The sequence below is a fragment of the Rhinoderma darwinii genome, chromosome 5 (assembly GCF_050947455.1).
Source record: "Rhinoderma darwinii isolate aRhiDar2 chromosome 5, aRhiDar2.hap1, whole genome shotgun sequence".
Taxonomy (NCBI): Eukaryota; Metazoa; Chordata; class Amphibia; order Anura; family Rhinodermatidae; genus Rhinoderma; species Rhinoderma darwinii.
The window spans coordinates 85,257,657-85,272,116 of record NC_134691.1 but is presented as its reverse complement, the minus strand read 5'-3'; the positions used below and the strand labels follow the sequence as shown (position 1 = coordinate 85,272,116).

General features: G+C 46.4%; 1 protein-coding gene and 1 pseudogene across 1 annotated transcript in view; both read left to right on the top strand.

The window, feature by feature from the left end:
- LOC142652467 (uncharacterized) overlaps positions 1-3,116 on the top strand; it is a 43,019-nt pseudogene extending 39,903 nt beyond the window's left edge.
- Positions 3,117-7,161: 4,045 nt separating this feature from the next.
- The window catches only part of XKR4 (XK related 4), a 301,060-nt gene continuing 293,761 nt past the window's right edge, over positions 7,162-14,460 (top strand). The window contains exon 1 of the mRNA XM_075826240.1: positions 7,162-8,282. Coding sequence (XP_075682355.1) covers positions 7,585-8,282 — 698 coding nt within the window. The 5' untranslated portion in view covers positions 7,162-7,584. The remainder of the gene's footprint in view (positions 8,283-14,460) is intronic.

Below are 14,460 nucleotides of genomic sequence, written 5' to 3'. Positions count from 1 at the left end.
TGGTCCGTTAGGGGCACACCTAAAACAGGAGGTCCGCGAGCGGATCTGGAAGGACGAGTATGTGGAGATTTTTCTCTTCTGCCGCTTGCAAAATTCAATTTGGATAAAGGCAAGCGGGACGAGAGTAAGAAGGAGGAAGAGGAACGTCGGCGGTATAGGCTTATCCCGCAGACATTCGTCAATTGGTCGCAAGCGTTTGCCATTTTAGCCAGCGTGAGAGCGTGATCGGAGAGAAGGCGCCTGAAAATTGCTCGGCGTTATTTTGCTATTTTGATGCCATCGGGGAGGCTCATAGGGCATACGGGGGTCAGGCGTGGTTAAGGTACGATGAGCAATTCCGACAGCGAAAGGCGGTTCGGCTGGCGATTCGGTGGGACCAGAAGGATATTGCGCTTTGGTTGAGGGTGACGGCTCCGGTGAAGCAGTCCTTTCCCGGGAGCGTTGGCCAAGGAGGTCAGTCTAGCCAGGCCGGGCAAGGTTCAGGGGCAAAACTGGGATTCTGCTGGCAATTTAATGATGGCCAGTGTAAGTTCGGGGCCACGTGTAAGTTCAAGCACGTGTGTTCAGAATGTAATGGTTCATCCCACGGGGCTGCCAAATGTATGCGGAAGAAGCGGTCAGGGAACCAGTCCTCCTCGGCTGGTCAAGGGGTTGTCGCCGGTGAGGGTGGAAAGGATGGTCCCGTATCTAAATGAGTATCTAGATAGGGTTGCGGCCAAGTTAATTTATGAAGGTTGGTTTCATTATTCCTCCGCCTCCTTATGAGGTTCCGGCGACGCGGCGCAATCTTAAGTCGGCTTACTTGCATGCCGAGATCGTGTCGGAAAAACTGTTTAAAGAAGTTTCGTTGGGTCGCATGGCGGGGCCTTTTGTTGATCCGCCAATAAAGGATTTAGTGGTGTCCCCATTGGGTATCGTGCCAAATCGAGAGCCCCAAAAATTTCGTTTAATTCAGCATTTATCTTTTCCCAAGGGCTCGTCGGTGAATGATGGGATTGATCATGAGTTGCGCTCCGTAGTGTACACGTCATTCGACAAGGCGGTGGGGCTAGTTCGCGCTGCGGGGCCCGGCGCGCTGTTAGCAAAAACCGACATTGAGGCGGCTTTCCGGTTGTTGCCGGTTCATCCAGAGAGCCAACGGTTGTTGGGTTGTTTTTGGAATGGGGCTTTTTATGTGGATAGGTGTCTTCCGATGGGGTGTTCCCTTTCTTGCGCGTATTTCGAGGCATTTAGTAGCTTTTTTTGGAATGGGTGACGAAGGGCGTAGCTGGGGTCGACTCTTTGATACATTACCTGGATGATTTTTTGTGCGTCGGCCCGGGGGGTTCGCCTGTTTGCGGTAATTTGCTTTATTCATTGCAGAAGGTTGCGAAGGATTTTGGGATCCCCTTGTCGCCAAAAAAGACTGAGGGCCCGGTATCTACCATTTGTTTTTTAGGAATTGAAATTGATTCGGTGGCAATGGAGTGTCGACTTCCTGCGGATAAGCTAGGGTAATTGAGTCAGGAGGTACGGCGGGCTTGTAGGTTGAAGAAGATGACGTTGCGCGATCTCCAGTCTCTGCTGGGGAAGTTGAATTTCGCTTGCCGGATTATGCCGATGGGGAGGGTTTTTAGTAGACGTTTGGCGGCAGCGACGGTGGGGGTTCGTGCGCCACATCACTTTGTGCGGCTCAGGGAAGAGCATCGGGCTGATCTGCAGGTTTGGGATGATTTTCTTGGTCAGTATAATGGTCGCTCTCTATGGATGGCTCCAGCGCAGGATACGAGTGACTTAAAATTTTTTACGGATGCGGCTGGGGCAGGTGGGTTTGGTGCGTACGGGGGTGGTCCTTGGTGTGCAGGTAACTGGCCGGCTAGCTGGGTGTCCAGTGGACTCACGCGGAATCTGGCCCTGCTCGAGCTGTTCCCTATCGTGGTTGCGGCAACCATTTGGGGGGACAGGCTCAGGGATAAGAAGGTCCGTTTTTACTGCGACAACATGGGGGTGGTGCTGGCCATTAATAACATCACTGCATCCTCTCCTCCGGTAGTTCAGTTGTTGCGACATTTAGTTTTGGTGTGTTTGTCTTTGAACGCGTGGGTGGTGGCGGTGCATGTGCCGTGGGTACGGAATTGTATCGCTGATGCTCTTTCTCGCTCGCAGTGGGATCGATTTCGTCAATTGGCACCGGGAGCGGAGCGTCTCGGTTTGGCTAGTCCGGAACATCTCTGGGATCTGGTTTCGGTCCCGTAGAGCGATTGGTGGAAAGGTCATTGGCACGTACGACATGGAGTGCTTATTCTGCTTGTTGGAAGCAGTGGGAGGAGTGGGTAAGAGAGTTGGGTAACGTCAGCACGGATCAAGACAGGTTGGTGGCACTTTTGTATTGGTTGGGGGACGCTTGGGAAGCGGGGTTTTCGTTGGCGAAGGTCAATCGTTTCGTTTCTGCGTTGGCTTTTGGTTTTAAGTTGCGGGGCTTTCGGGATGTGTCTAAGGAATTTTTAGTAGGACAAGCTTTAAAGGGTCTGCGTCGAGGTAGGGTCGAAGCAGATTGTAGACGGCCCGTGTCTTTTGCTCTCCTCGTTTCTTTGGGCGTATCGCTAGTGTCTGTCTGTCGTTCTTCGTCCGAGGTTGAGTTATTTCAGTTAGCATTTTCCTTAGCGTTTTTTGGTGCACTTAGAATTGGCGAGCTGGTTTCACCTAGTACCAAGCGGGCAGGGGGGTTGAGACTGGAGGAGGTGGGTCAATATGGGGATAGACTCGTGGTATGGTTGCGGCGGTCAAAAACTGACCAAATGGGCAAAGGATAGCGCATAGTTTTGTTTGCCCTCCCGCAATCGGCGATGTGTCCGGTCGCTTGTATGCGTGCTTTTAAACCACAGGTGGGGTCGCCTGAGTTGCCGTTGCTACGTCACGAGGATGGGTCATTTTTGTCCAGATATCAATTTGGCGCAGTATTTAAAAAATGCTTGGCGGCGGTCGGTGTCGCTGCGGGCTCTTACTCATCTCACTCCTTTAGGATTGGCGCAGCAACCGAGGCGGGGCGCTGGGGGTTGGACGACGAGGGGGTGCAGCGCATTGGCCGTTGTGAGTCCAACAGGTTTAGGTCCTACGTGCGCCCTCATTTGTTATGAGTCATGTTGTTATTGGGTGTTAAAAGCGTGTGTGCTTGTATTTAATTTTCTTTTCCGTTTCAGATCAGCTCCCGTGTCTTGTGTGGTTGTTGGGCCACTCTTACGTGCATTGGGGGGCTTTGAGGTCGGACGTCCGCCCTGACGGCCGCCAGCTGTGCATTCCGCGGCATGACGCGGTTTTGCATTGGCTGGGATTCAGAGGTATGTTGTGGAGCCGGGTGTTAGCAGAGTTTCAGACATACTCTCGGCTGGATAGGGTTCCGGAAGTCCTGATCTTGCACGTGGGGGGAAATGATTTGGGGGTTCGCCCCTTTCGGGAGTTAGTGCGGGATATCAAACATGATATGTTGTGTTTGTGGGTTTCTTATCCCGGACTAGTGATTGTTTGGTCTGAGGTCTAGAGGTGAAGCTCTGTTGGATCTGGTCATTTCTAATAATGCAGATCTTGTTGGGAATGTCAATGTTCGTGAAAACCTCGGTAACAGTGATCATAATATAGTTACATTTTACCTATACTGTAAAAAACAAACACAGGCTGGGAGGGCAAAAACATTTAATTTTAAGAAAGCCAATTTCCCCAGGATGAGGGCTGCAATTCAGGATATAGACTGGGAAGAACTAATGTCAAATAATGGAACAAATGATAAATGGGAGATTTTCAAATCTACTTTGAGTTATTATAGTGCAAAATTTATTCCTACAGGTAACAAGTATAAACGACTCAAATTAAACCCCACATGGCTTACACCTTCTGTGAAAGGGGCAATACACGACAAAAAAAGGGCATTTAAAAAATACAAATCTGAGGGTACAGCTGTAGCCTTTGTAAAATATAAGGAGCTTAATAAAATCTGTAAAAATGTAATAAAATTAGCAAAAATACAAAATGAAAGGCAGGTGGCCAAGGATAGTAAAACAAATCCTAAAAAATTCTTCAAGCATATAAATGCAAAAAAGCCCAGGTCTGAACATGTGGGACCCCTAGATAATGGTAATGGGGAGTTGATCACAGGGGATCAAGAGAAGGCAGAGTTACTAAATGGGTTCTTTAGCTCTGTATATACAACTGAAGAAGGAGCAGCTGATGTAGCCGGTGCCAGTGCTGTTAATATATCAGTTGATATACTGAATTGGATGAATGTAGAGATGGTCCAAGCTAAATTGGATAAGGTGGATGTGCACAAGGCCCCGGGACCAGATGGGTTGCACCCTAGAGTTCTTAAAGAGCTTAGTCCAGTTATTTCTGTCCCCCTTTTCATAATATTCAGAGAATCTCTAGTGACTGGTATAGTGCCAAGGGACTGGCGCAGGGCAAATGTGGTGCCTATTTTCAAAAAGGGCTCTATGTCTTCCCCGGGTAATTATAGACCAGTAAGCTTAACATCCATCGTGGGGAAAATGTTTGAGGGGCTATTGAGGGACTATATACAGGATTATGTGACAATAAATAGCATTATAAGTGACAGCCAGCACGGTTTTACTAAGGACAGAAGTTGTCAAACTAACCTAATCTGTTTTTATGAAGAGGTGAGCAGAAGTCTAGACAGAGGGGCCGCTGTGGATTTAGTGTTTTTGGACTTTGCAAAGGCATTTGACACTGTCCCCCATAGACGCCTAATGGGTAAATTACGGACTATAGGTTTAGAAAATATAGTTTGTAATTGGATTGAGAATTGGCTCAAGGACCGTATCCAGAGGGTTGTGGTCAATGATTCCTTCTCTGAATGGTCCCCAGTTATAAGTGGTGTACCCCAGGGTTCAGTGCTGGGACCCCTACTATTCAACTTATTTATTAATGATATAGAGGATGGGATTAATAGCACTATTTCTATTTTTGCAGATGACACCAAGCTATGCAATATAGTTCAGACTATGGAAGATGTTCATGAATTACAGGCAGATTTAAACAAACTAAGTGTTTGGGCGTCCACTTGGCAGATGAAGTTTAATGTAGATAAATGTAAAGTTATGCATCTGGGTACCAACAACCTGCATGCATCATATGTCCTAGGGGGAGCTACACTGGCGGATTCACTTGTTGAGAAGGATCTGGGTGTACTTGTAAATCATAAACTCAATAACAGCATGCAGTGTCAATCAGCTGCTTCAAAGGCCAGCAGGATATTGTCGTGTATTAAAAGAGGCATGGACTCGCGGGACAGGGATGTAATATTACCACTTTACAAAGCATTAGTGAGGCCTCATCTAGAATATGCAGTCCAGTTCTGGGCTCCAGTTCATAGAAAGGATGCCCTGGAGTTGGAAAAAATACAAAGAAGAGCAACGAAGCTAATAAGGGGCATGGAGAATTTAAGTTATGAGGAAAGATTGAAAGAATTAAACCTATTTAGCCTTGAAAAAAGACGACTAAGGGGGGACATGATTAACTTATATAAATATATTAATGGCACATACAAAAAATATGGTCAAATCCTGTTCCTTGTAAAACCCCCTCAAAAAACAAGGGGGCACTCCCTCCGTCTGGAGAAAAAAAGGTTCAAGCTGCAGAGGCGACAAGGCTTCTTTACAGTGAGAACTGTGAATCTATGGAATAGTCTACCGCAGGAGCTGGTCACAGCAGGGACAGTAGATGGCTTTAAAAAAGGGTTAGATAATTTCCTAGAACAAAAAAATATTAGCTCCTATGTGTAGAAATTTTTCCTTCCCTTTTCCCTTCCCTTGGTTGAACTTGATGGACATGTGTCTTTTTTCAGCCGTACTAACTATGTAACTATGTAACTATGTAACATTGTTCCAAGGAAGCATTGGCGGCTGGCTAGGTCGGTGGAGAGGGTCAATAAGGCTCGCATTAAAGTAAATCGGGCGGTGTCCCGTTTTGTGGCCAAGAATGGGGGCATTTGTGTGCGGCACAGGGATTTGGAGTCAGGAGTAGGGAATTACTGGAGGAGTGATGGGGTGCATCTGACCGAGGTTGGGATTGATTTGTGGAGCCTGGCGCTAGCAGAAGGAATTGAAAGGGCGGTGTTGGTGTGGCGGAACTCACAGGCTTAAGGTGGTCAAGGCCTGTTTCGCTGTGGCGGGGGGAGTCCTTGAGGTCGGTCAGTACGAAATGGTGGGGGGGTCGCATCGGGGGTATGCGTCCCCCAAAAAAGGTACATGGTTTGAAGACTTCATAGGGTGTTATCCCTTTGAAGTGGTCTTCTGGTGGTTGGAGCCATCTGCAGAGGTGAGCGGTGCCTCCGAGCTGGTTTACGGCTGGAGGTAATTTGTTGGTGGTGGTTGCAGATGGCTAACTCGAGGTAAAGCATATCTAAAAATGGCTTCAAGGACTTCCCCTGCTCGGATTAATGTTAATGTTAATTGTTATTTATGATTCTGACCCATGTTGGGTCATGTGAATTATAGGAGGAATTCTCTGGTTGGATTCCTAATTAGTTATCCGAATGTTTCGGATCAAAATTGCATTTTATAAAAAATATGTAAATGAATAAACGGCTGCTGTGGCCATTTCACATCCAACCTCGGTTGTCACGTGTCTTTTTCTCAGAGGTAGGGGTGGGAAAAGAAGGGATAAGTAGAATGTTCAATAACACACGACTCTACTTAGGCAAGTCATGGAAGATGAGCGTCCCATAGGGAGGGCTGATTGTTATACAATGGATAATGAGCGTCCTATATGGGATGCTGAATGTTATATAATGGATGATGTGCGACTATAGGGAGTGCTGAATGTTATACAATGGATAATGACGGTCCTATAGTGGGTGCTGAATGTCATACAATGGATGATGAGCTTCCCATAGGTGATGCTGAATGTATGATGAACTCCCTATAGGGGATGCTGAATGTCATACAATGAATGGTGAGTGTTCTATACGGGATGCTGAATGTTATACAATGGATGTTGAGCGGTCTATAGAGGATGCTGAATGTCATACAATGGATGATGAGCGTTCTATATGGGATGCTGAATGTTATACAATGGATGTTGAGCGTTCTATAGAGGATGCTGAATGTCATACAATGGATGATGAGCGTTCTATATGGGATGCTGGGCACTGCTCTTATCTTTTGTGAATGGTAGGACGCATCATTGCTTTGTGGGTCCCCTCTATCCTCGATTCACCTCTCTCCGCCTTGCTGCATCCCCTCCTCCTCCTGCACTGCTAGTGAGAGACACAGGGGGAGGTAAAGGAGAGGAGAGAGGGAAAGGGATGACCTCATCCCATCATCCGCCTGTGTGAGGCTGGGGAGGGAGGGCTGTGGTCCAGGCAGGGTGGCTGCAGGGTGAGGTTGGCTGTCTCACGCAGACAGGCGGCGCTCTGCACGGCCCGGCCCACCTCGTAGTGTATGAGGGAGAGGAGGAGGAGGAAGCCGGGGAGGAGGAGGCCGGGGCCAGGCAGCGCCGCTGTCACATAATAAAGGAGGGATCTGCGCTCCCGTTCTCCCCTCGATTCATCGCTACATTTTTTTTTCATTCTTTTTTATTTTTTTCCTGCTCCCCATCATGGCGGCTAAGTCAGACGGGATGCTGAAGATGAAGAAGAGCGACGTCGCCTTTACCCCCCTGCAAAACTCGGATCACTCGGGCTCCGTGCAGGGCTTGGCTTCGGGATCTCACCCTGGATCAGGTGCTGGTGATGGGGGCTGCTCGGACATCGGCGGTTCCCGGTGCTGCTGCAGTAGTAGAGTGGCCGGTAGCGCCGGGGGAAGCAGTGGCTCTCCAGCTCTGTGCCTGCGCCTGGCCCGGGAGCAGCAGCGCTACTCGGTGTGGGATTGCCTGTGGATCCTGGCTGCCGTGGCCGTGTACTTCGCGGATGTGGGCAGTGACGTCTGGCTGTCCGTGGACTACTATGTGCGGGGCCAGCGCTGGTGGTTCGGGCTCACGCTGTTCTTCGTGGTGCTGGGCTCGCTGTCCGTGCAGGTGTTCAGCTTCAGGTGGTTCGTCCACGATTTCAGCACCGAGAACAGCGCCCAGTGCTCTCCAGTGGACGGCAAGACTGCGGCCGCGGCGCCGGGGGAGGTGGACGTGCGACCTTCCACCCCGCAGAGACAGGCGTCTACCGCCAGCAACAAACCCAACACCCCGGCCGGGATCAACAGCAGCACCGCCCGGGCCGCCAGCACCAGGTCCGCTTCGTGCTCCTTCTGTATCTGGCTCCTGCAGTCATTCATCCATATCCTGCAGCTAGGACAGCTCTGGAGGTAAATACACTGCTGCCTATTGTCACTGGTGCGGCGTGTATATCTATCTATATACATATATATATATACCGCCTGTGTAACCTATAGACATGTGCTAACCTCTGTGGGATTAAAGGGGTGCTCCTCAGTCAGCACGTGGGGTAAATAGGACCAGCACAGGATGGGCTCAAACTTTACAATGTAAACTCACAGGGAGGGGGAGGGGTTATTTATTTACATCCCCGTCCATATGGTCGGCTAGACGGACGTGATCTATACATTGATCTCTGGGTGCATAATGTGTGTAATCATACCATGCCCCTCACCCCAGCATGTGCCCCTGGGGATGGAACAGTCTAGCACGACTGGGGTTCTCTGTGCTGAATGTGGAGTTCCCCTTTAAACGGCTTGCTGGTAGAATGACTTATGATGGTTGTCTTTGGTCTCAGACACTGGTCATAGTCACCAGATGGGATTGTAAGTCTTCATGGTGGTGATTTGAAAGTGAAGACATGACATGATAATGCTCCATATTGTTATATGCTGTTATTTCATGGACCTGGATATATAGTAGTCACTCGGCAGACTTGTGCTTGCAGCCACAATACATGAAGAAGCTACTTAGACTGATATTACTGTGATAGTAAGGACACCCCCTTTGCAGCAGACCCTATAACATGCATAGGAGACCTGAGATAGGGAAGGGACTACAGGTGACATCATGAGGATGAGAGTATGCGTCGCTTGTAGGCACGTGACATTGATCCTGGGCCATGGTGCCATCCAAGTCTCAATAGTTTCATCTAGAGGTAAATCCAGCTCATCTGCTTCTGGGACTATCGAGGTTCTTACAGCATTTGTATGACATCTGATTGACTGTTTTTTAGTATCTTTTTGATGTTAGATAGTAGTCATATGCAGCGACTCCATAGAAATCATCTGCCTTAGCTTTACTCTTTCTAAGGATGTAGCTTTCGAGAGCCACTAGGCTTCAGCTGGCATCAGATTTAACACTATAATGAGAATAGGAGCCCTGCTGTGTCTGCTCAGCCTCAAATTATCTGTGAATACTCTGAAGGACTAAAGCAACCAGCCTCATGGTTTACAGTCCACCAGAAATGTATGTGTGCTCGGAAATACCAGTCCAATGGACTGTTCCCTTCTGATCAAACAGGTGACTGCTATTGTTCTGCCGCAATGTACTGATGCTAACCAGCGGCTGGGATATTACAAGTATCGTATGACAATCCACTTCACAATGAAAGACCTTATCATACAATGACTTTTAATGTTTCTTAATTCAAGAACAGTCACTTTACAGCGGATCTGTCAAGCTGGGACACTTCATTTAAGGAAGAAGTATGCACCACCATGACTAAAGAACTTGTCACCCATGCTTTATACAAGTAACCCTCACAACGTAAGACGTCCGTCATGTACTTTATTTAACACAGACTTATGTACAGAAGCAGTAAAGCAGATGAACAGCATCTTAAAGGGTCTGTCTGGTTTTGAAAATCAATAGTCAAACACCCAGTGAGGGCATCTAAGTTTGTAGAGTGGAGTCTTTCATTTAGGACCCTTATCTATTAACAAGAGTGCATGAACGGTCCAATGGTTGCCATGCAATTCATAATTTCTCCTGTGGGGGCGCTGCAGAGAAATTTAACTGGTTCCCTAGCATCACTGATGGCTAGCGAGCGAGATCAAGTGATCTGCTTATTTTTCGGGGACTGTTCTAACAAAAATTGATTTTCAAATAGGACAACCTCTTTAAAACACTCACCGACCACTATGCTAAGACTACCATTTATACTTACGTAGATACAAGGCGGTTTTTATTTATATTTATCTAAGATATTATTATCTGGCTACTTAAAAAGACAAATTGGCTTCCAGTTTGGCTAACCAACTCCTTAAAGCTACAGAATTTTGTCCACTACTGTATAGATGTCGTGGATCCTCCCAGTGGAAATGTAATCTTGTGTTTGAGCCTTAAGAAGCAATTAGTTTCATTAAGCTCTGACATTGTCCAACGACTTTATTACATTGGCCAAAGTGTGATATAAACACACAATTCTAGTGCTACATTAATGTACTGATGTTTATAGAAGAGCCGAAGCTCCATAGCAAAAATCAAAATGAGGACACCACATTCCCCCATACCAGCACATGAAGACCCACTGCTTATTTGCCCCCTTCCAACCATACATTGAAGAGATGTGGTATTGTATGACCCTCAGGCAAATTCCTGTTTTCCTTGTGTGGCCATTATTGCAGGTTCACACCATACATTTGGAAGGGAGACAGAACCAATCTGAGCTAGGGCCTTCTTTTCCATGTGGGCGCTATGGTACATATGTCCTTGACTTGCAATATTTATTGCATCGTCAAACTTCCTAAAGAAGTCTCCAAGGCAGATGTGAACAACGCCTTATAGTGTACTGTATAATATCATCAGGACTATAATAAGGGGGAGTTTACACTGAGTTTTTTGTCACTGATTTTGATGCGGGAACCGCATCGGAAACCGTGGCAAAAAAAACTTCCAAAATCGCCTCCCATTGATTTCAATGTGAGGCAGAGACGTTTTTCCCGCGAGCGGAAGAAAATGCTCACGGGGCAAAAAAAGCATCATGTCCTTTCTTCAGGTGTTTCCGTCTCTGACCTCCCATTGACATCAATGGGAGGCAGAGAAAGCAATTTTCGCGGCGGTTCTTGCCCGCGGCGCTCAATGGCCGCGACCGAAAAACGCGACAAGTGTTCTGCCGGCAGGTCATATTCTGCCTTCAAAATTCCTGAAGGAAATTTGATGCAGATTTTTCTGCCTGCAAAAAACTCGGCCTAAGGCTTCGTTCACATATCCGTTCGGGCTCTATTCTGATGTTCTGTCGGAGGTTTCCGTCAAAATAGAGCCCTGACTGACACAAACGGGAACCATAGGTTTCCGATTCCATCCGCCTTTATTTCAATGGTTTTCATTGTTTTGACGGAATCAATAGCGTAGTCGACTATGGCTTCCGTTTATGTCAGTCAGGGCTCTATTCTGACGGAAACCTCAGACGGAACGCCAGAATAGAGCCCGAACGGATATGTGAACGAAGCCTAATGCTGCTCCTGGTTTGTAATTAAAATGTATGTTTGGGGCTTCAAGCATTTAGTGAAATAATATTTATTACAGACATGACTTCGGGTAAATATTGATGACATAAAACAGAAATATGCGACAGGTGATATACATACATATGGCACACACATACACACATTCAAGTAACAAACGCAATGGAAATATATAAAAGCAGAGTTGCCCTTAAGTTCAGTGTTGTGTGGGGGTCATCTGTACCAGAGCTGAATTTTTCACTTAACAAAGTTTATAATGATACTTCTGGTTTTGCAGATATTGGTTGTCACATGCAGAGCCGTCCTTAGGAGTGTGCGACCTATGCGGCTGCACAGGGCACATCAGCTGCCCCTTCTCAATAGGGTACCTTATATGGCCTGCCACCCAAAGCTTGTAACTACCATGGATCCTAACATTTATTGTATAACATTGTTATTAGATTATAGAGTTGTTACTGACATTTACGGACTATGGAGCTGGTATTTTCTTCTGTCTGCTACTGAATATTATGTTTGCAGTGTATGGTGGTGGTGGCACAGGAGAAATTATGAATTGCACGGTCCGTTCATGCACTCTTGTTAAAGAGACTCTGTCACCACATTATAAGTGCCCTGTCTCCTACATAAGGAGATCGGAGCTATAATGTAGGTGACAGTGATGCTTTTTATTTAGAAAAACGATCTATTTTTACCACGTTTGGAGCGATTTTAGCTTTATGCTAATGAGTTTCTTAATGCCCAAGTGGGCGTGTTTTTACTTTAGACCAAGTGGGCGTTATGGAAAGAAGTAAAAAAACTGTAGTCTGCAAGAGCCACATCCACTAAGGGTCAGTTCACACAGAGTTGTCTGACACGTTTTTTGACGCAGAAAACGCGGCAAAAAACGGCCAAAAATGCCTCCCATTGATTTCAATGGGAGACGGAGATGTTTTTTTCCCGCGAGCGGAAAAAATGGCTCGCGGGAGAAAGAAGCGACATGCCCTATCTTCGGGCGTTTACGTCTCTGACCTCCCATTGACATCAATGGGAGGCAGAGAAAGCGTATTTCGCAGCGTTTTTGCCCACGGCGCTCAATGGTCGCGGGCGAAAAACGCTGCGAAGATCGTCGTGCAGGCAGAGGAAAATCTGCCTCAAAATTCCAAAAAACTCTGTGTGAACCCAGCCTAACAGTTTTGCTACACTCCTATAATATGGTGGGACTATACTACCCACAAAATCACCAGAGCTGTGCAAACATTGGTCCAGCAAGGAATGCTGGGTGATTTCAGCTCTGAAGCCTTCTGAATTGCTAATGCAGTTGTGGACTGTAACTCAGGATAAGTATAGATTACGTAGATGAATTCTATATATAATCTGTAAAATGGTCAATATACACATTAATGTGTGCAGTTGGGGACTGGGTTAGAGTCATAAGAGCATTGTCCCGCCTGCGTGATTCATTTATATAGGTAGGTGCAGTGTTCGTGACCATGGACAGAGTATTTCATGCCCTGGCAATGCCTTTGGTGAAAATATATGGTATATTCGGACATGATTTGTGCAGGGCTTTGTGTTTGCTTTGTCGCTTCCAGTGTAGTTATTACTATGCTGTTTTCTTTTTAATGCACAATATGAAAGATGGTGAATTGAAGACTTGTGTGTTTTCTATGGCAAACAGAATGATCTATTGATCCACATGTTGGATACTTAATGCTTGTCATTGTACTGAATTGTACACATTTACCCTTAAAATAGTTTTACATGATAGGCTTTTATCTCAGAAAGTGAGGTCAAGCTGTAGCAAAGAAAAAGTATTAAACTCAATGTACGTCGCTTATGGTTGATCTTGACTTATCTAAAAGGGCTCGAGATGCCATTCCTGAATAGCTGAAGAGGCTGGAGACAGTTACAGTCAAGGAAAAAAAGAAGGCCTACTATATCACTGTATATAAATATATCACATTATACTTTATTATTAGCATTAAGAATGTCATCTATTAATTATTGCAAGCTCCTCCAGCAGTGGCACATTAAAGTATTATAATGCTCTGCTAGAACCTTTAGGCCCTCTGCACACGACCGTGCCATAATCACTGTCCGCGGACAGCCACCCGCATTTGCGGGACTTGTACCCATATAAAGTATGGGAGCACGGTCCGTAAAAAGCAAGAGACTTGAGGCAAGAGGATGCGGAAGCTTTCTACGGTCCGGACACCTTATACGGGAAGGTGTCCATGGTCAATAGAAATCAATGGGTCCATAATTGCGGACTGTAATTACGGTCGGCATTTACGGACGAAATCTACGGTAGTATACAGGGGGACTTAGGCCTAGTTCACATGGCGCTAAAAAACAACGATGTGTCAAAAATGTTTGCGTTTTTGTAAATCACATTTTAAACTACAGGCGTTTTCATTGCGTTTCTTGACGCATTTTGCGCGCGCTTTCATCACGTATTTTTTGTTTACAATTAGGTCTTCCATTGACTATGGGAATTAGGCGCATTTTCAAGAATTGGCCCGACTCTTCTTTGTTCAGACGGCGCGTTTTTTGAACAAACGCGCAAAAAAAAAGCACGTATGCACTAACGGCTTAAATCATGTGTTTTTTTAATGTATTTTATGGTGCGTTTTACATTTCAAAGAAACGCATCAAATACATGCCGTGTCAACAGAACACATTTGTCAGGGTTTTTTTTACTTTGAATATTGAGTAAAGGTATTAGGGTATGTTCACACCGCTTATTTACGGACATAATTCGGGCGTTTTCCGCCTCGATTTACGTCCGAAAATGCGACTCGATAGCGTCAGCAAACATCTGCCCAATCATTTGAATGGGTCTTACGGTGTTCTGTGACGACGGTCATTTTTTTTACGCCCCGCTGTCAAAGTAAATAGACGCCCGCGTCAAAGAAGTGCCTGTCACTTCTTCAGACGGTAAATGGAGCCGTTTTCCATTGACTCCATGGAAAAACAGCTCCATTTACGTCCGTAATTGACGCAGCGAAAAAGCGCCTCAACATGCCATGACGGCTGAAATTACGGTGCTGTTTTCTCCTGAAAACAGCCCCGTAATTTCAGCCGTAACGGACGCTGCCGT